At 39.9% G+C, this 23,422-nt stretch overlaps 1 protein-coding gene across 3 annotated transcripts; it reads left to right on the top strand.

Moving 5' to 3' along the window:
- The first annotated feature begins 149 nt into the window (after positions 1-149).
- Positions 150-22,909, top strand: si:dkeyp-121d4.3 (cold shock domain-containing protein E1). Of its 3 annotated transcripts, XM_035531478.1 has the most exons (10): positions 10,693-10,785; positions 10,871-11,003; positions 11,201-11,321; positions 12,553-12,783; positions 13,634-13,771; positions 13,927-14,031; positions 14,119-14,201; positions 14,802-15,576; positions 15,663-19,503; positions 20,933-22,909. In XM_035531478.1, the coding sequence occupies exons 3-8, from the start codon at positions 11,238-11,240 to the stop codon at positions 14,842-14,844; spliced, it is 684 nt and encodes a 227-aa protein (XP_035387371.1). In that variant the 5' UTR covers positions 10,693-10,785; positions 10,871-11,003; positions 11,201-11,237; the 3' UTR covers positions 14,845-15,576; positions 15,663-19,503; positions 20,933-22,909. The 3 variants fall into 3 exon arrangements, with proteins under 3 accessions (XP_035387370.1, XP_035387369.1, XP_035387371.1); XM_035531477.1 differs by lacking the exons at positions 11,201-11,321; positions 12,553-12,783; positions 13,634-13,771; ... (3 more) ...; positions 15,663-19,503; positions 20,933-22,909 and adding exons at positions 150-1,465; positions 7,252-7,353; positions 7,767-7,945; ... (2 more) ...; positions 8,570-8,668; positions 9,138-9,360 and having other exon boundaries at positions 10,648-10,785; positions 10,871-10,997; XM_035531476.1 differs by lacking the exons at positions 11,201-11,321; positions 12,553-12,783; positions 13,634-13,771; ... (3 more) ...; positions 15,663-19,503; positions 20,933-22,909 and adding exons at positions 150-1,465; positions 7,252-7,359; positions 7,767-7,945; ... (2 more) ...; positions 8,570-8,668; positions 9,138-9,360 and having other exon boundaries at positions 10,648-10,785; positions 10,871-10,997.
- Positions 22,910-23,422: the final 513 nt, after the last annotated feature.

Here is a 23,422-nt window from a genome sequence, read left to right as displayed (position 1 = left end):
TAAGGTAAAGTAACTATTCTTTGCGCCCTGGTTTAACAACGTACGGTCTTAAATTTGGTGTATGCTTCTACTGGGCTTTTAATTTGAAAATAGAATGTGACTTTTTTCTATTCGGCTTCCGTTCACACTCGTAGGAAGGGATACACTTTTGGACCTAGGGGTTGGTTGGGTTGGTGCTTTGGCCGTTTATTGTCAGCATGTGGCAAAAGAAAAATAGCACGTTAAGATTCACTTTAAAAAAGGAGTGTGTCCCTTTTTGACAGTTAGCATTTTTGGTGTCAAGGTAGTTTGTTCTAGCTAGTTAGGTACGGGGCTTTGTTCTCGTTGGCTACTTAGCCAACATTAGCTAAGCTAGTTAGTTAGCATAGCTAGCTAGTCACTTGGGATCTACGCAGCTTCTTGTTTACGTTGCTAGCAAGTCGTACCTTGCATATAGTTACCCGAAAGGGCGAAGTACAGTAAACAGATGTCTAAAGGTCGAAAACGGGGGACTGGGATTGCCCCACCTCCAGGACTTGGACCTGGATTTGGAATGTATTCAGGTGTACCCCCTCCTCCCCATGACGGATGTTGGGGTAGGCCTCCTCATCCTGGTGGATTTCGTGGTTGTCCACCACGTCCATTGGGGACCCCTGGGACGATGACGCCAGGAGAACATTTTCCTATGGCCCCGCACGATTTTGGACCACAGCATCCGCAAAACGAACCCCCAGAGTTCAGGACGAGGGGTCAATTTATGCATGAAGAAAATTTTCACCGGTCGGAATTTGGGGGTGGGCCAAGCTTACATCCACCAGAATTTGAAGGTGGTCCACACTTCTCCCACCCCGACTTTGAGGCAAGACCACCAGGGTTTCATCCGTCAGAGTTTAAAGATGGACCTGGTCCTGGCTTTCACCCACCACCACATGAAGTTGGACCTGGTCCTGGCTTCCACCCACCACCACATGAAGGTGGACCTGGTCCTGGCTTCCACCCACCACCACATGAAGGTGGACCTGGTCCTGGCTTCCACCCACCACCACATGAAGGTGGACCTGGTCCTGGCTTTCACCCACCACCACATGAAGGTGGACCTGGTCCTGGCTTTCACCCACCACCACATGAAGGTGGACCTGGTCCTGGCTTTCACCCACCACCACATGAAGGTGGACCTGGTCCTGGCTTTCACCCACCACCACATGAAGGTGGAGCTGGTCCTGGCTTTCACCCACCACTGTATGAAGGTGGACATAGACCTGGCTTTCACCCACCACCCTTTGAAGGTGAACCTGGATTTTGCCCAGCAAATTTTGAGGGTGGGCCACCAGATTTTGTCCCACCAAAACTTAGGGGTGCACTGCCAAGTTTCCCTCCAACAGAATTTGAAGTTGGACCAGGGTACCCAGTAATGGATGCTGGATGTGGTCCAGCAGATGGTTACAGTGTCATGGAACCAAACTATATGCCTCCCATGGAAGTCCATGTAAGTATCCAATGACTACATTACACAGACCTAGCACGGTATGTGCAGGATTTTCTTAGGATCTAGGAATTAATCATTCATCAAGACCATAAATATGTTTCTAAAAGTAATTTAAGCATCTTAAAATCCTTTAAAAAATGAAAGTATGTACCTCTGTCTGCAGTGGAGAAAATTTCATTCTTAGAGTTCTTAAGGAGGTGATATCAAGGATGTGATTTTTGCAGAAATTACCTAAATCAGAGATTGCTGTCAAAGATTTATGAAAAACATTTTGACTTTCATAGACAGAGAGACTTAATTGTCCCAGTATATATTATGCTGTGTGTGTGTGTGTGGTTCTTTCCTGAAAATGTTTCTGCTGACTAATTCACTTTAATACTCAAAAGGTTGTCAAAATCTGGCCGTTTGTTTTAAGAAAATGACATGTTCGAGACAATGTAGAGTTCCCTGAAATGTGTTCCATCTTATTTTTAATCACATGTTCAATTATACTGTAACTAATACAATTAGAAGTCAGTGTTCCATTATGAGACATTTCATAAGATTGTAAATGTCAGAATATTGGACACTTATAAGATGTCATGCAGCTGCATAAAGGCATGGGTAACTCTCAAAAAAATCTGCCCTGCAGTAAGACAGACAAGCAGACAGACTTGGTGCAGCTCAGGCACAGTGAAGCTGAGACAAATCATAAAACAGAAACAGTGGTCCAACACGATTACGCTCACAGTGCCTACTGACCTTTACAGGGTGGTTTGGGAAACTCTCAATCTCAGACACAGAGAAGTACTTTTTGGAGGTAAATCCTGGTGCATAGTAGGCATTCACATGTCAGGCCTTTCGGGTTGTTTAATTGCTGAAAGTTGTGAGACATCCACAAATTAATATCATCTGTGCAGTGAAACAGGGATCTGATAGACAGTTGGAACATCAAGTACTACATAGCTGGGTGTTACCTGCATACTGATATAAGAAAAGGTTTTATTTGTGAATGCTCAGCTGAGAAAGTAGTTAGTTTCCCAATGCAACATACTATTCATAACCACTCCAGTACCATCTAAACCAGCACTGGTTGATTTCAGTTTTTGGAACGTCCTTGTAGACCTACTTTTATGATTATGGATGTTACTGGTGTCGCATGAATGACAACTTGCTGGAGAGTGGAGGAATGTAAGGAGCTGGTTTTTGAGCAGCAAATAATTTTCCCTTGGTTGCAAGCACACAGTGCATCCAAGTGAGAATTAATTCTTTGGTGATTTATACTACAGCCAGCCACTTATTGGTCATTAACCAGACATTCAAAAAAATAATTTAAGAGTTATGCCACATTTCTCACCATTACAGCATATGTCTACTAATGCTGTGCATCCTTGTAGCTTTGCCATCAGGTATCTCATATATATATATATATACATATGGAAAGCATCCAGTTAAGTTCTTCCCTCTTGTTTGTGAATGCTTCAACAGAAGCACTTCATGACATTGGTGCAGTATAAAATTTGCTACATGCTAAGTACAGTAGCGATGGTAATGTGTAATTTAACCTTGCATACAATTTAGCCCATACAGCTGTGCGTGCAATTAGTGATGGCTTTGATAACTGATCTGTTTGTTGCTTTGATTAATGACAGTATTGTTTGATCTGTTTTTCAGTTTGCGCTATATCTCAACAAAATGTAAGGTAACATAGGATGCAGTCGCATTACCCTCTAATGTATTTGCGGGGATGAGGCGAGAGGCAGAACACAAATGCAGTAGGCTATTTAATAAGTGAGGGAAACTAAACACAGGAAGCAAAGAAAACAGACATGGGGAAAACACCAAGACAAAGTAACAAACTAAGCAAACAAAGGACGATAACAACAATGACTCCCCACATGACCTAACTTACCAAAATAACCAACAACATGGGGAACCAAAACACAGGGTTTTAATAACCAAGGCAGTTAAGCACTAACCAGACACAGGTGAACACAGGAACAAGGAGACCCAAAACAAGGGCTGAAATTAAGGAACAGATGAGGGGTGGCAAAAACGAAGCCAGGGAACGGAACAAATAAAGGAAGACAGACACGACAGGGAAACAGGAACGCCAAGAGGGTGGCCATTTGTGACAGAACCCCCCACGAAAGCGTGCAACACTGGGGTGCCCAAAACAGAACACAGGATAGGACGAGACACCGAGAAGCGGAACAGGACCCAGACAAGACAGACAAACGGATACAAAAACTGGGGGAACAGGATAAGGACCAGGAACAGATGCAGGAAGTAGGAACAGGAGTACCGCATAAAAGCAGAGACAGAACCAAAGGGGGAAACTAGGGATAATGAAACAGAACCAGGGGACATTGAGGAAGCCAATCTGTAAACAGGAACTCAGGACAAGCAGGTACAGAAACAGGACCTGGTTGAGGAGCAGAAACAGATGAAGATGCATGGAGTAAACAAAAGTGGGAACAGGACCACGACTACAAACAAGGATTGTGGCAAGACTAGGGGCATGCACGGGACTCTGGGCTAAACCCTGGACAGGTAGAGAGTTGGGACGGATTGAGGGACAGAAACCAGATGGGGAAAAGGAGTGGGCCTGGAGACCTGGTCGGGTTTGGAGACAGGCACAGAGACAAACGGAGAGAGGGGAGAAGAGAAAACTAGTGTCAGACACAGGTGCAGGCACAGGGACAGAAGCAAAGACAGAGGACATCATGTTAACTACGACAGAGACAGGCATAGGAACAAACAGGCATGGGTACAGGTACTGGAATGGGCAAGGGAACACTAATGGCACAAGGCTGGGTAATGGGTTTTGCAATATTCACACAAATGGGTATAGATACTTGGACAGGAACAAGGACAAAACCAGGAACAGGAGCAGGCAACACAGGAACTGAGTAAACAGAAGCAGACACAGTAATGGGGGCTGCCGCAGCAGCCTCGGAGCAGAGAAGTTACATGAGACCAAGAGGTCATAGGAGTCACTGGCAGACTGAGGTGTGGCAGAAGGAGTCCTAAGCGTCTCAGGGAGTTCGCCAGTAGCAGCCTTCTTGGGCACAGGAGGGTCATGAGGAACAACCCTGTGGATAGGTTTGGCACGAGGCACAGGAACAGGCCTGGCGCGAGGCACGGGAACTTGGAGGGGCTTCCTCCATTCCAGGGACAAGCTGTGAGGTGTCCTTTGCACCAGGACTAGGCTGGTCCGGGGGCGCGGCTGCGGTGTGAGGTGGCGGGTCCACGGTGGGTCTGACAGATCAGGAGGCGAGGCTATGCCGGTCCGCGGCAAGTCCGGAGGCGTGGCTGTGCCGGTCAACGGCAGGTCCAGGAGGTCTGGGGGTGTGGCCACTGGAACAGGTTGAGGGACATCTCGGGCAACGAGAACAGACCGGCCGGCCTCCACTAGGCCGGGAACAGAAGCAGGACGGGCGGCATCCACTTTGCCAGGAACAAGACGGGCAGCGTCTTCCATGCTGGAGGTTTTCATAAACAGCACTTTCACCATTTCTGGAGGATTAGGGCAGGTCAGATTCCGAAAGTATATGTGGCACTGCATAATAAATCTCCAGACTTTTCCTCCCCATCATACTCACTCAGGGTTGCTATAAGTGAGGGTAAAAGCAAGGGCTTCCCAGCCTTAAGCTTAGAGAGAAGAGCTTTTAGGTAATCCAGGTCTTCTTCTGGGAGCAAACCATTATGCGAAGGTGGCTGGGCTGTTGCGGACAGAACAAGTAGCGATTCAGCGAGGCCCCCCTGCTGCATTCTCGTTAGAGGTCGGTTATTCTGTAACGCGTTTGCGGCGACGAGGCAGAACGCAAATACAGGAGGCTATTTAATGAGCGAGAGAAACTAAACACAGGAAGCAAAGAAAACAGAGACATGGGGAAAACACCGAGATAAAGTAACACAAACTAAGCAAACAAAGACAATAACAACAACTCCCCACATGACCTAACTTAGCAAAATAACCAACAACATGGGAAACCAAACACAGGGCTTAAATAACCAAGACAATTAAGCACTAACCAGACACAGGTGAACACAGGTGCAAGGAGAACCAAAACCAGGACTGGAAGTAAGCAACAGACGAGGGGTGGAGAAAGCGAAACCAAGGAACAGAACAAGGAAGTAAAGGAAAACAGACACGACAGGGAAAACAAGGAAACAGGGATGCCAGGAGGGTGGACATTCGTGACACCCACAGAGTTTTCCAAATAAGAGTGAGGAGAAGACATCCACTAATAGTTTTATTCTTAAAACTACTTTATTTGTTTATTATTAAAGCTTGAAAGCTTGTTATTTTTAAAGCTTGATTTTTTTTAAATCTGGATTGACCAGGGCAAAGTAGGCAACTAAAGGGTTTGTTATAATCTAATGTTAAAATTTAGTTGTTGATGGTGCCGTTCTCAGTCTGTTCTCAGCTCTTTATAAAATAGATAGACCTTTTGGATATAGGGTTGGAATGGTGTTATGGTTAGTCATGACAAATGACTTGCCAGTTAACTCATCGACTTTTTCAAAATAACTAAAACATATATCCATCTGGGAACAAACAAGTTTATTTCTTTTTTTGCTTTCTAAACTAAAATAAGTGGACCTTTTATAGTACTTATGATGCTGAATTAAAATGTTTTAAGGTTTTTATTTCTATCACATGTGACAGGAAAATTATATTTTTCATTAATTATATATTACTTATACATGAATAAGTGTTATTACACTTAAAATGTGTGTGTGTGTGTGTGTGTGTATATATGTGTGTGTGTGTTTTTATATATATATATATATATATATATATATATATATATATATATATATATATATATATATATATATATATATATGAGAGAGAGAGAGAGAGAGAGAGAGAGAGAGAGAGAGAGAGAGAGAGAGTTTGGCCTGAGGAACATTTTCAGTGTCCTGTGAACACATGTTCAGTGTTCAGCAGTAGTCTGCCAACATAGAAAGGATCCACTTTCCTTGGAACTTTTTTCCATTTTATACATTGTAACATATGAGCAGAACACTGTGGTTGATGGAGGAAGCATATTTGGATTCAGGGTGCAAAAATGCATAATAAACAGGTTTTGGTTTTTGTTTTGTTTTGTTTTTTACAATACTAGGCAATGTCTTATCTTGAAAATTTTAAATTGTAACAACGATCGTGTATTCTGGTGCCTAGACACTATGTAGCCCATTAAAGAATATACTTATCTCTCTGTGTCTGGCTTAAGAATGCTAGGAGGACGCAGGGTAGTCCTTACTCTTAATAGATGGTCCTGACTTTTAACAGATACCCCAATGGCTCTGACTCTTAATAGCAGCCATTGAATTTTGCGGAACAGGCAATTATGGTCATTATTGTCACTTTGCCTCTGATATAACCCCAAATATGCCTTTTTAAAAAGGGCACAAAATATATATATATCAGTGTCTTCAAAAATTAATGCAACCAATAATTAAAGGACAATTACTTGCAACAAAGAAACTTTAAAAGAGCAAACATGCCTTAAAGTTCAAGACAAGTATTAAGTGTTTCACGAACCGAGTCAGTTAAAAACAATAGAGACAAAAACAGTACACCTGTTTTTATCAGCTGGTTATAAATCTTACAGACATCTTTCTAAAGAATCTGCTATGATTAAAGAAAATATAATTTTTCTCCCTCATACTAAAATCTTTGGTCTCCTTTATTTTATTTCTATCATTTTAAACCTCTAAAGAGCTTTGCTAGTACCACCTGACTTTTTAACTGTGATTGTTAGCTTATTGTCACTTTCTTTCTTTATTCAAAGGGTGATCCTGGGTTTGGAAGGAGAGGAGGTTTTCTTGGGCCTCCTAAGGATTTCATGGGACTGGGACCTGGACCGGGACTAAGACGGCCACTTAGCCAGGAGGTAGCTGTAAGTTAGTTAATGCACATTTTTACTGGTTTTCCTGTAGCAGCCCACTATATGCCTGCTACAGGTCAGAGTTCAAGGTTCAAAGCACATTGTAGCTTTAACTGTAAGGTAAATACCAGTAATAGATATTTAATTAGTTGTAGGTTATTTAGAGTCATAGGTAGGTATTTATTAATTAACCAACTGGCACAAATTTATAGTAAATGTATTGTACATTTATAGTGAAATTTATGTTTACAATTAGTTCTATAATATAATATATTAGCCTCTACTGTTTTTGGCCCATTATTTGGCCTGATGTTTGACATTATTAAATATCTTTACTGCATGCTGCATTTGCTTAAGTTTGAAAATATGAAGTACTGTGCCAGTATGCTAATTCTTTAGGTACTTGTGTTTTATTTAAGAGTGTGGCTGCCCCTGTGACTCCATGTCCACCTCCAAGCACCCAAAACAAAGCTGATCAGCAGGCATCTAAACAAGACAAAAGTGAAAATACCAAAACTGAAAATGCCAAGGCTCCAGCCTCGGTGGCATTGAGGACAGCAGCAGGGTCTGCTGTCAAGAGCACCTCAGCATCTGTCAAGTAATTCCTCCTTTGCCTTGAGTGATCTTGGGTATTGTCAACGGCTCATTTCATATTCGAACTCTCACGTTGGGTTCTATGCAAATTTCCCCTATGAAAGCAATTTAGAAAATGATTTCAGAGAAATCTCTTATTTAAATTAAATAATATCATCTGATGTTTTGCAGGCCCCCACCTGGACGCTCTATGGGTGTCATCTCTTTTATTGGTGTAGGTGAAATTGCATGAGACTTTTTTCAAAGAAGCTAATTTATTTTCACCACTCAAAAAAGACACAAAATCTACTTATTTACTTAGCATGGAAAAGTTGATTAACCATGTTACATGGTATTTATTGTAATGATTTAGTATTTATACTTAGAATTATACATAGAATTTTTGTTTGTACTTACTGTTCTCATTGATTTTTTTAGAACAACTATGGCTTCATTGAACGTGAGGATCTTAAAAAATTCTCCTTCTCTTTTGATGCTTATTTTGGAAACCGAGACCATATAGTCCCAGGGGTTAAAGTGCATTTCACAGCAGTCAAAGAACTGGTGAGAACATGGCTTGGAAATTTGTTATGAACTGTTGTTAATAAAGCCTTGCATTTTCTGAGTGTGTTTCTTCTGTTGGCTGTAGGGAAGAGAATGTGCTACGGACGTGAAAGTGGCTCCAGGTGGAACAGAGGATATTGAGGCCACAGTGTATGAAGGTGTAGTCACCACAGTCCTTCCAGATGTGAGTAGAATGATTGCAGTGCAGGCAAAAAGATATACCACGTGTTACCAAATGAACAAATGAAAGGATTGTGAAACACCACCTGTGCAGATTTCCCCCGACTCCCAAAATCCAGTCAACTGACTCCATTTCTCTGTAGCTAGTCTGCCTTGGCTGGTAAACTGCTCTTTTGGTAAATTGCACTTGTCATAACTATTTTTTATTGCATGTTAAATAGTTTGTCTAGAACAGTTTGTCTAGAACAAAAATGAGAAAACAAATTCTGCAGAGTAGGCATAGATTTTACCATTTTGTTTACAAAATGAGAAGTGATTTTTCCTCTTTCAGCATATTTTTAATTTTTGGTTGTGTTTTTCCACTGTTTTTGTATCCTTTTCTTTTTCATGGTGTAGTCTGCCTATAGCTTTCGGAGTGCTAAAGAACTGTTTCTGGTTTGTTTTACTCACTACTACTTTTTGTTGTGGTCCAGACCTACGTAATGGATCCTTACCCAGGCCGCATCAGAACCATTCTCTCTACTGACCCCATTAAACTGCCTTTTGGAAAGACAGATTCAAAAACTACCCTGCTGCTGTTTGACCGGGGTGAAATTTCAGCTGCTCACAGATATTATTACCAAGATCAACAGAGCCACAAACATCATACCACAGATCCCAGAAACATTTCAGTTAACAAAAGAAATCAGGGAAACGGTAAAGAGTCATGATTTCCATCTTGTATAGTGATGGAATGTGAAGTGTAACTGTAACCAGTCACTATAGTTACAGTGATGCTACTTGCAGTCGATTCAGAAAGTACATGGACCCCTTCTCTTTTTCCTCACTGTGTTTTGTAGGTTTAATTTTAAATGCATAAAATTATTTGTTTTGCAGTTACTATCAATAATCCATAATAGCAAAACAAAAACATGCATTTATAAGTTTTTGCAAATGTATTAAAAATTTTAAAAACTAAAATTGTTTATTTTTATAAGTATTCAGACCCTTAATTTAGTACCTCTTAGAAACTCCTTGCGCAAAAATTAATCTTTGAATCTTTTTAGGCAAGTCTCTACAAGCATTGCACACCAGATTCATACAGACTGTCATGTGTTTTACTCAAGAGTCATCTCCCTCTAGTCACTCTGTCTTAAAGGCATAATTGATGGAATGCTGTTGAGATGGTCCTCCATCTGACAGGCTCTCCCGTCTTTGTAGAAGACGCTTGACGCTCTGTTAGAGTAACTGTTGGCTTCTGGACAACTCTTTGACTGAGGCTCTTCTTGGCCAGTTACAAACTTTTACATTTACAGCAGTCAAGGCCATCGTGCTCCTGGGAACACTCAAAGCTTTGTACTTTTGCCCAGGTACTTTTGCCTCGCCACATTTTTGTCGCAGAGGTCTACAGAGAGTTCCTTGGACTAGATGGCTTGATTTATTTCATGCATTATGAATTGCTGGACCTTATATATGCAGGTCTGTGCCTTACAATACAGTTGGCCTCATGTTGACTCGAGTCAAGTTCAAAGGCATGCTTTTGCTTTGTCATGATGGATTATTGAATGTAGACTGATGGGCAGTTTTATCCATTTAAACTAATCTACTACAGAATACAGTGGGCCACAATAAAATTGGGTCTGAATATTTTCTGAATCTGCTGTATATCTGAGAAATTCTGGGAAGTCAGTGTACCCAGGATAACGCTGGAGGAGTCATATGATGTACACTGACTGGGTGCTGAGGTCCATGTTGATTGTGTTTGGAATGTGTAGGAGGAAACTACTAAAACTTTGTAACAAGACACATTTTGTTCAAACAATTGAGTCATCTGCTGTAGCAGTAAATGAGGTTCAGTAAACCATACTTTTGCTCAAGATAGATCTGCCTGCTTGTGGCTCTTCTTTGCAAGAAACTACATCAATCAACAAGTGTTTTTCTACTGAGTGCGCTCCTTTGATGTCAGAGTTTATTTGCATTTGACTTTTTTAAATTAATCAACAGGGTATAATAATGAACATCAAAGATGCTGTCTGTACCATCATGTCGGAGAAACATGAAAACCTCACTGCTTCTGTCAGTGACAGTCTATTAGACAGTGAACTAAAAGCCATGGATGAGGTGGAGTTCACAGCTCTGAGTGTGAGTAAACTGAGCTCTTCTACATATGGGCTTTGGTTTTTATTTCACACTTACTACTGAATATTGCCACCTTTTTCTCATTTAGGTAAAAGACACAGTGAAGGCTATCAGACTGAAAAAACTTCTCAAGGGGCTCAGTGATCTTGATTACACAGACAAAAAACAAAATTGCTGAGGTAAAGGAGAAAGCCACTAATCTCTCTGCAGCCAAAGACAAGGTACGTCTCCTTTCACACTGCTGTGACGTTGTTCAGTGACTGTATTTAGTTATACATTTTTGTGTGATAACTTTACAGCAGGGTGGTGATCAGTTATGCAGACCAAACATTTATCAGTGAAGGTGATTCTGTATTTTAAACATTGTATTAAAATTGGTTAATAGTGTTTAGTGACATGGTCTATATGTTCCTTGTAGTGGAAAACCTGTGTCCTCAGTGTTGACCACTGAGGGAATGGGCGTTAATGAAGACATAAGCAGTGAGAAGTATGAGGGGGCAGTTTTCCAAGTTGTTCCAAGGAATTTCAAGGAGGCGGAGGTAAACATGTATTTTGACCATGTTAAATTAGTGCACAGTAAAACAAATTAGTGTACAGTAAAGCAAATGTGATTCATTAAAAGAGTTATGTCAGTTCGTGACATTTAGTGTACAATATAGTAATTATTGTTGTTGGAGTGTAATTTTGACATGCAAATGTTCCATGTAGTCAGTATGGTAATAAAACAGTAGCTGTGTCATTGTGTTGCACCTATTTTGTCTACTTTCAATGGAAGTGAGACGCGCTTAATACATACAGAGTAACCAGGATGCATATATCTTCTGATAAGGCAAGCTTTAGAATAGCAATTTTATTGGGGAACAACCTGTGACAGTTAGGATAATTAATGCTAATTGTTGAGGATATCTAGGACTCTTGAATTATCTTGTGAATCTTGGTAGACAGTCTTAAAAAGTGAAGTTATTCAGACAAGCTATCTTGCAAAAAGCTTGTTAGTCTGCATCTAGCATCGTTAATATTATAACACGAGTAATAAATCACATGTATATTTTGGATGCTCAGTCCTCTAAATGTCCTTATCAAAGTCGTCATACAGTGATTGTTTTTTGTTATTGTAACTATTGAAAAAAACTATTGTAACTATTGAAAGAATCAATTCTCTGTAACAAGGAGCCGTTCAGTCTCAAGAGGTAAAAGCTAACATTTAATTGTATGTGTTTGTCTGAAATACCCAAAACAGCTGTGGAGTGGGAAGCTTCCTGCTGTGTCTGGCTTGCTAGAATTCTCTTCTGTTTACCATTTCTCACCATTAGCTGATGTAGCTACAGCAGATAGGACTCACATATTGGGTCAGATTGACCTCAGTAATGTGTGCGCTTTCCTCTTTTGTCAGCATTAAAGCATATAGGTATTAGATATGTACTGTGAGTTTGATAGTTTTACTGGCTCTTAGGTATGCACTGTGAGTTTGGTATGCGCTGGATCTATTAGTAAGTTTCACTGGCTCTTTCTGGTGTCTTGGAATATGTTCAAGTTCAAGTTCGGTTTATGTTTACCTCATTTCTCCCTGATAACGATGGGCTCAGCACACTCCTGGTGCCCAAGGACACTTGTACTCACACATATGCATAGCTCATTTAAGCGTTCCCTCTCAGGTCAAATTATGAAACAGAAATAGATGTTTATATTGTATAAGTATGGAATATACATGTAGGAAAATGTATATCCTGATTATTATTCCACAGTTGTTGTTGTTGTTGTTCTGAGCAGGTTGAGGAGCATAAGCTCACCCAGGGTCTTCTGGATTCCATGGTGGAGGGCACACAGAAGCGCTTGCCTTTTAGATCAAGTGATGTGATCACACAGGCCACCATGATGGTCGGTGACAGGGTCTATTTCAAATTCATTTCCACCAATCCGGAAACCAAGGAGGAAGCGCGCTGTTACATCAAGATCCAGCCAGACACCCTACAGTCAGAATCTGAAGAGCAACGCAAGATCGTGAGTCTGGTTTGGGTCGTGATTTAAATATTTCAAAGCGGCATGAAAGACTAATTGCTTTGGGTGCATTTATTTATTACAACGGTATGGGGTTGTTCACATTGATCTGCAGGTACACCTGTTGAATTGTTTTTAAATGTTGAAAGAAATACTCAAATACCAAATCAATTTTGCACTAATGCAACATAGTAAAAATAGCATGGTTCTTGTAAGGTTACCTTAGATAGAGGTGCTTTAATGCTAGTTCAGTTGTATACATATAAATTCAATCTCTTATCAGTCTTCTTTAGTGGGACATAGCTAGTTAGAAAGTCTAGCAATATGGTGTCACTTAAAAATAGTTAGAAAACTAGCTAAAACTAGATTTTTCATCTTAATGAATTAAGCACATTTCTCTCTCTTAGGCTGGTGTTAAGTATTTGACAGATTTAGGTTGTCTGGATGCATCTACTTTGTGACCCTCAGGTACCTCGAGAGAAATTCACAGAGCTTCACAGAAGACACATAGCATGCAGTCTGACTTGCTCCAGTTTATTATGGAGTGACGTCAGTAATTTATAGGCAGCATGTGTGTGACAAAAAAGAGGAAGTACAGGTGTCTGTGACAAGAATAGGCACTAACTGTAAAAAAACAAATGATTGGAATCTAGTCAATGTTAGCATATTCTCCGAATTTAGTGAGTAAAGTTCTCCTTTCCAGCAACAGTTTAAATGAAAGAAAATAACATTTGTCTATCAACAAAACAAGAACAGAATGTATTCAGAAACTGCACAGTATTAGTTGACTGTATAGTCAAAGTAGCAGTGGAAGCAGCCTCTATATTGTCATGATATGCCTTCCCCCTGCCAGGGTATTATTGTGAAATTGGATGAGAGTTATGGGTTCATCAAGACGCCACAAGACCCAGAACTCTTTTTTAACCTGAGTGAAGTCATGGATGACATCAAGCTCATTGTGGGAGAAAAGGTTGAGTTTACTTTAGCAGCGGTAAGTTTGTTTTTATGGATGTCTGGTGTCATTCTCCTCAGAACTATTTTATTTCTGTTGTCCTGTCCCTGCTAAGCATTTTTAATTTACAATTAAGATTGTCAGTGTTGATAGAGTAAGATGCATTTTCATATAACTTCCTGTGTTACTTCAAGACTGAAGGAGGTGAAGAAGATAAACAAGCTATTAGAATCAGGAAGCTGACTGAGAGTGTCTTCACGTCTGTGCCAAAATTGGAAGCCGTTGGGGAGAAAGAGAAGGTAAATGTTTTAAATATAAAACAGGTTGACTACCCAACCCCTTAATATGGATAACTAACTATTATTTTGCTCTTTTGACGTTTGCAGAAGAAAATGACAATCAGATTGCTGAGGGATCCGAAGGAGCAAATCAAGAAGGAGGGAAAAAATAGTGACTTGCTGGCTGCTGTGTGAGTAAATGGTTGATGACATATTTTAGGCTTTTTTGGTGAAGAAAGCAATTGTTTAATGCCACTTCAGCAAAACCTACCTAGGATTGTGACAAGAACTTGTTTAGTTTTACTTGATTAAGGCTTTTGTTATATACCTGCTTGTTTCTTAGACCTAAGCATTGTAAGTTTTTAACATTTGATTGTCTCTTCTTAAACAGTAAGTCTTACTAGACCAATTACCAGTTCTTTCATGTTAAAGAAATGGTTAATAACAACAATCAAATTTAGTTTTCCACTTACCCCATATGTAGTTCAGCTAAGATGATTTTTGTTGAATTTTTTGCTTCTTTATTTTTGTAAGGCTGATGTTGCTAACATGTAAGGGTATTTTGTGGCAACCATTTAGAATATTGTAAACTGGATACCAATGCCTCAGATCAACCATGTGGAGTAGTTGCAAGTAATCTCAAATAAGCTTGCTTAAGTGTTTTCTGACACTGCACAATTTATCTATAATAGTGTGTAAAAGAATGTCACACAGGATTTTTTTGACCGTGTTTTTTTTTTGTTTTTGTTTTTTTTTTGCTTTACTCTGACTGGTGATTTATGCTACTTTAGGAAACAAGAAAAGGGGAAGGTTGAAAACTTCCAAAGCTGTTAAACTGCCAAAGGGTCCAAAGCAGGAGATTATAGGTAAACAAGAGAAACTGAAAGGTAAAGTGGACAGAGAGCGTAGCAAGAGTCGCGAGAGCAGCAGACACAGGTACAGCTGGAGCAGGAGCCTCAGCCGTGACAGGAGCAGCAGTTACTACAGGAGGCACAGGAGCTCCAGCCGCGAAAGAAGGTCCGGCAAATACAGACGGAGCCGCAGTCGCAGCAAAGAGCGGCTACGCAGATACGGGCATAGTTACAGCCACAGTCACAGCCGTAGCCGTAGTAGGAGCAGGGAGAGGATCGGTCGAAGCGGCAAGAAGAGAAGCCGCAGCCCAGAGCATAGGGGACGAACATTGCAAAGGACAGGAGCATCAGTAAGGAGCACAGCAGTAAGCGGAGAAGCAGAAGCCCTGATAACCAAACTGAGGCCCTGAAGAAGAAGAACACCTCCAGTTTTATGGACCCATCTCATGCTGAGACTGTAGATGACGAGCTGACAAAGAAGAGGAAGGAGTTATTGGAGCTTAATGAGTTGATAGCACGTAAAAGAGCAATTATTGCAATGGAACAAACACCAAGTCTTTTAAAGATGTGCTTGAAATGGACAGGCAACATGGATTCGCAACATTTGATTATCAGCAACAAAACATGTTTAGAGAACACATGGAACACTGATGTGAAACCAGTTAAGTCCATTTTGAAAAAACACTCTGAACCTCAGATGGATCCCAAACATCAGGTCTGTTTTCTCCTGTGTCTAAATTCTGAGTTATATTCACTGTAGCCACTTGATCATCTTACATTTTTCTTGTGTTTTCTCTAAAGGTAAGTAAAAGAAGTGTGACTCCAGAGGAACCAGTGGGATACCCAGTGGGCAATGATTACAACTTCTTTGGGTCTGCTAGCTCTGTTCCTGCATGGATCGTGCAAAGTTCTACACTGAGATTGAAGATCAAGAATTAGTCTGGAAAAGAGGCAATTAGATGAATTAAGCGAATCTATAGCACGTAAAAGGGCAATTATGGCCATGGAACAAAAAGGTAAAACCATTTGCAATGAGCTTGAAATGAAAAAGGAAAGTAATTTTGCTTTGTGCTCAGAAGACTTGGACATTACAGTGCCAAATGAAAACACTTGGCGACTTGACATAAAACCTGATCTTCAGCCAAAGAAGTCAATCTTGAAGAAGCGAACAGAGCCTCTCACTGACCAGCCTCAGGTCTGTTTCATCGTAAATAATGGTGGTTTATGCATAGAAGGATTATTAAAAATGCCAGAAACCAAAATGAAGATGAAATTTGGAGAGTTCTGGTGTTGTTAGAGGCTTATAATCAAACTACTTGTATTTATTTTTTCTCCAAAAATACATATAAAAGTAAGTCTTAAGGAAAGACTGAGGTGGAGAACTAGAATGCAATGTTCCGTATCTCACCTTATTGTATAGCCTACTGCACCAAGAATACATACAGGACAAATGTAGAATGTGTGTTAAATAATCCATTCAGTTTCATTCAATTATATTGCAACTAATTAACTTTTCACCCAAAAATCACAGAAGAGAATGTTCCATTTAAACTACAAAGCATAGATGGTTGTACAATTGGATGCACTGTCTTAAGCAAAATGTAGAATAAATATAAAGATAGAGGGGGGGAAAAAAAGGGAGAAATGTGAGTCTAATCTTGAATGGATTGAGTTGTCAGAGGTTGAAGCAGAGTTTGGATTTTGGACTGAAAGTGAGATAGGGGAACGTACAGCTGGCAGTTATCAGAAAATAGGACAGCTTTTACTCTGAGGAAAAGCTCATCTAGTGATAACTCAGGAAGCAAGAGAATGATTTAAATATGGTATTTGTACTTAACGCTCAGCTTTAATTCTGTATGACATCAAATATTCTGCCAGTATCATTATTTATTCAACCTGCCAAACATTGAATCTTTTGAATCTATATTTTCCCCCAATTCACTTTAAATAATTGTATGTGATGAATGTATAGATTCAAAAGGGTTGAGCAAATAATGTGTGGAATAATGAAAATTCTCTGAATGTAAATGTATTTACACTGAGAACTGGGAAATGTTATGGAAAATGTGATTTTTTAAAAAACTTGTTTCCTTTATTTTTGCAGAGTGATATCAGTTCATCTGATCAGTATGGTTATAGTCGTGATCTTTTTTCCATTTCGAAACCTCCTCAAGATGATTATTCTGCTTTGCTCAAACCCCTTATGCCTTCTCATACCTCACTGGAAAAATCTACTAATCTAACACCAGTACCCTGTAAAAATGACGATCTTTTCAAAAGACTAATTAATGAAGTTTCCACGACTTCACGGATGGGTGAGAATTTAACATTTAACCATCCACCTGGTCATCCGTCAGTGCCCCGATTATCAAATTCAGGATCATTTTACGACCAAAAAAGTACAAGAGAGTCCAAAGCCGGATACTCACATGAGGACACAGGCTCTACTTCACGCTTCGGCGAACACCAGTTTTGTCACCAGGCTCGTGACCAGTCTTCCATCAGTGCTGGGCCTTCAACCCCCTCTTCAGCTTCAGACCAAAAGCGAAATCTCACAACTCAAATGCAACGGTTTTCTCAGTGCCCTCAATAAAGCAGATCCAAATCTGCTTTCATCACTGTTCCGAGAAGCAAGAAAAGACTCTGTTCCTGTGGGGAGTCTGAAGAACCCACAGCTGCAAGCAGATAGGAACGTGCCCAGCAAGGACGAATTGTATGATCCCTTCAAAGGAACAGAAAACTCTGAAGCTAATTCACTCTTGATGGGAAGTAAAGCAGGTAGGATTCCTGCATTGGAACAAGCTGAAACCTGTTCGGTCGACTACAGCCAAGATGATCTCCTGCCGCACGAAAGAGCTGTGCAAGATGGTAGTGGCTTTTCTAAAATTGTTGGAATGAAATATGGGACAGACCCTAAAGTTGAGAACCGGTTCCTTTATGGTGACAAGGCAGTTTCTCATGGTAATTTTTCAAAAGAGCAGAAACAGTTTTTAGATCAAAGTGATCGATATGAACTTCATCGGGATCATTACCCTTTTGAGCACCAGAATCTTCCATCTAAAAAACATGAAAAACCACATTCACATGTTCGGAATTTGTATACTGAGAATAGAGAGAGATATGAAAGACAAATTGAATCTGAAAGGTACAAGGTAGAAAGCAGCCTTAGCCCACTGCCACCAGAAAATCACAGGATACCAGTGAATGTGTAGACAAAAAGACGGAGCACTATGAAAAACTTCAGAATCTACTGCAAACAATCGGTCTCAGTCTAGACACAGCAGAGGTTAGCAAGCTAACTGACAGGACAAGAGAGCGTTTGTATGGCAAGAAGGTGAAACCTCAGAGTGCATCAACTCGTTCATTTGAAAAAGATGAGCAGTCGACGACCAGATATGATCGAAAAGGTAGTAGGGCGGATTCCACTGACTCTGAGGATGTGCGTTCTGTATCCCCTGCCAGATCCTCTAATCGTGAGGTTTACTTGAGCTACCTGGACTCTGTTAGGCACCGGGACCACTGTAATGAGGAAGTGGCAGTCGTGAAGGAGAGGGAGAAGGACCTAGTCAGTCTTAAAAGGACCATTAAGAACAGTCCAGAAGCACGACAAGTGATACCAGATCAATACAAGCTTACCTCACCATTAACAAATGTCAACTCGATTCTTATAAAACAATGGAACCCCTATCACCATCAGCTCAGTCTCTTGGTTCCTTTATACTCAGATATCCACGGAATCCTCCTCAACTCTACACTACCATAAAGGTAGACAAGACTCCTGGGAGAATAGCTATCCCATGGATAAAGACCAGAAGGGAATTCTCAGGCTCTTGTGCCACCTTATGGTGCAATTCCTCCAGTTCTTCTGCATTACGCGGCTGGAAACCAGGGACGCACCCCCTCATGTACCACCTGGCTATGGGGCATATACTCCACCGGTGAACCCTTTAACTATAATGCCACCAAGCCCAGAGCTATACCCAGTTTTTCCTCCTTTTTGCACACGAACTCCTTTTGGGCCTCCTCTCACTCCTACTTTTCAACCTCCTACTGGTCAATTTGACATGTCTATACAGCCAGGAGGTTCTGGCTATGATAAGCTTCAAACTAAGATAAAACCAGCTGCCCCAACCAGGTGCCTCAAAAACAATAGAAACGGTCAAAACTAAGGAGCCTTTTTAGTGTAAAACCTGCCCTGCTTAATGTTCAGCCTGCACTTATTAGCATACAGACAATAGAAGACACTCAGCCTAAAGATGTTCAAGAGGAAGCTGAGTCAAAAAAGGTTGCCCCTATAACGGAGGACGACATCAAAGCTAAACAAAAAAAAGGTATGTCATAATTCTTCTCACACCCATTGTGCAAGGAAAAGGGCTCTTGATTACCACGACTGCATTTGGTTTGGATGACTTGTTTTGGTTGAAGGAACCTTGGCCTACATCACTTTTTTTGTTTGTATGAGAAGGCAAACATTTTTTTGTGCTGTACTCCATGTAACTGCTGTAACAGTTTTGTACCCTTGAAAGTCTATTTTTGTTTTACACCTCTGAGCAGCTGGAGCAGTTTAACCAGAGAATGAAACTGAAGAAAGAACAAATGGAGGCCCAGCGAACACGTGGACAGAGCCAAAAATCAGCACCAGGTACCAGGCTAGCATTTCTCTTGTTTATAGGTATGAGCCACAGATGAACTAAGGTCAGGAAATCAGATCCAGTTACCAACCTAGTGATAGAATATGTATTAACCTAGTATTAAAATATGTAATAGCCTAGTTTTAGAGTATGTTCAATGACTCCTGAGCCTAAATGAGCCTAAACCATCTCATGAGCCTAAACCAAGCATTTTTGTAGGTATCCCTTGTTTTTGGGAAACGGATTATAAAAGTATCAGGTGATACTTTTGGTTGTGTAGTATTATAAGGTAAATAATGACAGGGCATTTTCAGGTCATTCATGCAGCTATTTCAGACATTTAAGTCTGAAATACTCAATAATAGTTTAAGGACAGTGAAAAATTGAATAGTTACTCCTGTTAGGTGTATTCCTAAATGAACTTATGGATAACACAGTTCTACAGTGTATTAGAATTAGCTCAGTAATTTTCTGTTCATATTATCCAGAGGTAACAGGGGTAATTTATTTTCTATATGAGATATGGAATTTTAGATAAATGGATAAATCTCGGTTTTACACGTAAATATTACGGTATATAGTATTAGTGCTCCATAAATAGTTAGCTCAGCTTGGGGATTTACAAAGAGAGCAAGGGAAATGCACTGAAAAGTAGATGAATAAGGTATACAGTGATGGTGAGTTAAAGTACAAGTCAATGGTGTTGCATATTACTGTTTGTTTGTACATAGTATTCAAGTCATGGTTCATGCAATCTTTCACCTTCAGATATCTTTAAACATGGGTTTAGATAGAAGGGCATTCCCAGGTAAATTAGATTAGAGTTTAGGGTTTATTAGGCGTGACCAGGAATGTATTGTCTGCATGACCTCAGCAGTTACTGTGCGCAGAGAGGTAGGGGAGGGAAAGTTTAGCTAGATAGGAGGAGGAAAGCAATGCAAGGATTTAAAATAGTAAGCATAAGATTGTACAGAATCAGAGATAGATTGTATAATGGAAAGGTAATGTGAGTGATTTACAATAACTGTTGAGAGTGTGCAGACCATTCAGCAAGTTGAGTTTAAGGTCTGTTCAAGTTAGTAAATAGAGTAACAATTGTTATTGAGATCTTCTAGTAATTAGTGGCTATAAATAGCAAGGGTCTTCAAGAGACTGTTCTAATAATACAACTATTATTACAGAAGAAATTCCAGAAGAAAATATATAACAGCAGTGAAAAAGGTTCGCAACAGTCAGCCAGAGTGTAACACGTTTTTTTTATTAGCACATATCTCAAGTAAATATGAAAGGAAAAGGGGAAAATAAAATTCCCAGTGAAATTTATGAATGTGAAAAATACAAAATTGGACCATTATTTTAGAAAAAGGGAAGATTCTTCGCATCTAATTTAGCCAGGCTTACTCAGGGTAATGCTCCCCCTATATTGTCACATCTTTACAGGGAGAGTTACCCGAAAAGAGGTAAAGAACGTGTGGATATGTGGCCACTCTCTTGTGTTCTGGGCTGAGAAGAGGGCCACATCTCCAGAAATTGGTATGCAACTTGGCATGGACCCCAACAGTGTCCGAATATGGTGGAAGGGTGTGCAGGGCATGACATGGCAACAGCTTCTGCCCCAGCTGCTCCAACTCAAGGACAACTGGCCCAAACCTGATGTCATTCTCATGCACCTGGGAGGAAATGACATAGGCAAGATCACTGTAGGTGCCTTTCTGGCAGCAGTGAAGAAAGACCTGATTTCTATGAAGAGCATATTTCCTCAGTGCCTTTTCGTTTGGTCAGACATTCTACCACGCAGGTCCTGGAGGCACTCGGACGACAGCAAGGCAGTAGACAACACACGCAAGGCCATGAACAACAGCATACACAGTATCATTACCGAGCTTGGCGGTTCTTCGCTGACTCATGAAAACATAATGCCTGGTTTGGACACTGGCCTCTACAGACCAGATGGGGTTCACCTCTCTGGCAAGGGAATTGACACTTTCAATTTGAATATGCAAGACTTCCTTGAGAAGTGGGAAAGTGATTTAAGTGAGATGGAGCCTTCTGAAATCTAAGATCTTTTATTTTTGTGTCCACTTGTATTGCAAAAAATGTTTTAGAAATTTGCTCAAGTGTATCTTGCATTATCAGGGTTGGATAGCAACCTAATGTTTTGATCTATATAATTGCATATTTTAATTCACTGTCAAACAAAAAAACTTGATTTTTGGAAAAAAATCTGTATATAATTCTTTATTATTAAATATCTTTAATCACTTTACTTATTACAAGACGTAGATTTGTTTCTGTTAGTTGTTTTGTTTAGTGAAAACTAATGGAAGAAATGAAAATAAAGCAATACAGGACTTCACTGTGTCTGTTTATTGAATATCAACTGAGAATGTATTTTTATCTACTGCTCTAAATCCTTATAGAAACAAAAACCTCCAGACATTTTGGATGTGCCACTATACATGTGGCACTTATGGTGATTGTTCTTTTTTTTTTTTTTTTTGCTCCTATAAATCAGTACTGAATCCCACAGTTGTGCAGTAAGTGCAAAATTGTTAATGTGCCTTATATTCCTGAAATGTACACGTACATCATTACAAAGTAATTATTAATACAGGCTTTTTCAACATGTGTGAAGGTTTCTCCAACATGTGACCTGTGCCTTATGGTAATACGATAAGACATTAGTACATTGCCTGTGGATATTGGTGGATTCCTCTCGACAGGTTTTCCTGTTACCCGGTTGTCCAATCCATAAGCCAGTTTGTCTCTCTATATAGCAGTTGCCTTTCTCTTCTGCAGGTGGTAATGGGATCCATTAGCTTGCTCTATCTTCAGGATAGACTCAGAAGTGTATTTAGTTTTGGAGCATCCAATGGACTGCAAAGTACATCTGAAAATGAAGCAAATTGAAGCAAAGAAGACCGAACTATCGCAAGGAACAGCTTTAGTTTTTGTTCAGAAAGTTTGTGTATATGCATAAAACAATGTCTGTAGAGTTTTGTACCTTAAAGTGTTCCCTGAACATTTCTGTTTCTCTTTTTATAGTAGATTGTGTGGTCCTTTCATTAAAAATAGCCTGCCTTGGAGGCTTTGTGTAGCTAATACAAATTTTTCTGCATTATTGCTGTAGAACATTTGCTGTATTGGCAGGGCAGTCTTAACATTTGCAACATGTTTGTAATGTATGTTTGTATAAAGGCTTGGAAAAATTAATGTGCATAAAATCTTTTTATCAACAGTTCAGATTGGAGAATGAGCCATATCAATTGTGACCTTTGGGTCAGGCTCTAGATGTGATTGTAATCATAATATAATTATTAGTATAGAATTTTAGTATAATTTTTATATATTGTATAGCAGAACAAATAGCTGTGTTAGAGCATTTGAGGAATAAAAAATAGTGCAGACTAAGAATAACTGGGTGTCGTCATTGTTTTGTAAATCATAAGACATACATGAGCTGTATGATTATTTTAGTGCTGGTAATTTTACCTAATTTTGGCATGTTCGTAAATGCTTATATTCTGTTGTGATAGAGCTTCAGGAACAAACTTTGTTGCACACCCTAAAGAATAAAAACACCTATAAGGAATTAATATTGTACACAGAAAAAAAATGGGCCTGTTTGTCACTGTATGCGTGAATAGCAATCATGTATGAAATCCTTAAGTTGTTTATTAACTTGCATTTTTCATGGAAACCATTCTGGCCTGACTGACGTTCATTTGTACTGAATTCCCTACCAAATGTAAGTCGGTCTACATTATGAATTGCACTGGGTCATTTCTAAATCGCCTGCAGACCAACCGAGGTTTTTGTTTGTGTTTAAATAAATACAAAGTTTACATGCAGTAAACGCTCAGATTTCTTTAGCATGCTGGCCGTAACGTATAAATGTACGAGAATTAAATAATAAAAATAAAGACTTAT

This window comes from Electrophorus electricus, chromosome 11 (genome assembly GCF_013358815.1).
Source record: "Electrophorus electricus isolate fEleEle1 chromosome 11, fEleEle1.pri, whole genome shotgun sequence".
Classification (NCBI taxonomy): domain Eukaryota; kingdom Metazoa; phylum Chordata; class Actinopteri; order Gymnotiformes; family Gymnotidae; genus Electrophorus; species Electrophorus electricus.
Note: the sequence above shows the minus strand (reverse complement) of the source record. Positions and strands in the feature narration are given on the sequence as shown.

Bases quoted from the DNA above. Each gene is read 5' to 3' on its own strand.
- si:dkeyp-121d4.3 (XM_035531476.1), top strand. From the start codon at position 467: ATGTCTAAAGGTCGAAAACGGGGGACTGGGATTGCCCCACCTCCAGGA. The intron at 7,360-7,766 runs GTAAGTTAGTTA...GTTTTATTTAAG, and splicing joins CACTTAGCCAGGAGGTAGCT to AGTGTGGCTGCCCCTGTGAC. The intron at 8,156-8,358 runs GTAGGTGAAATT...TGATTTTTTTAG, and splicing joins GTGTCATCTCTTTTATTGGT to AACAACTATGGCTTCATTGA.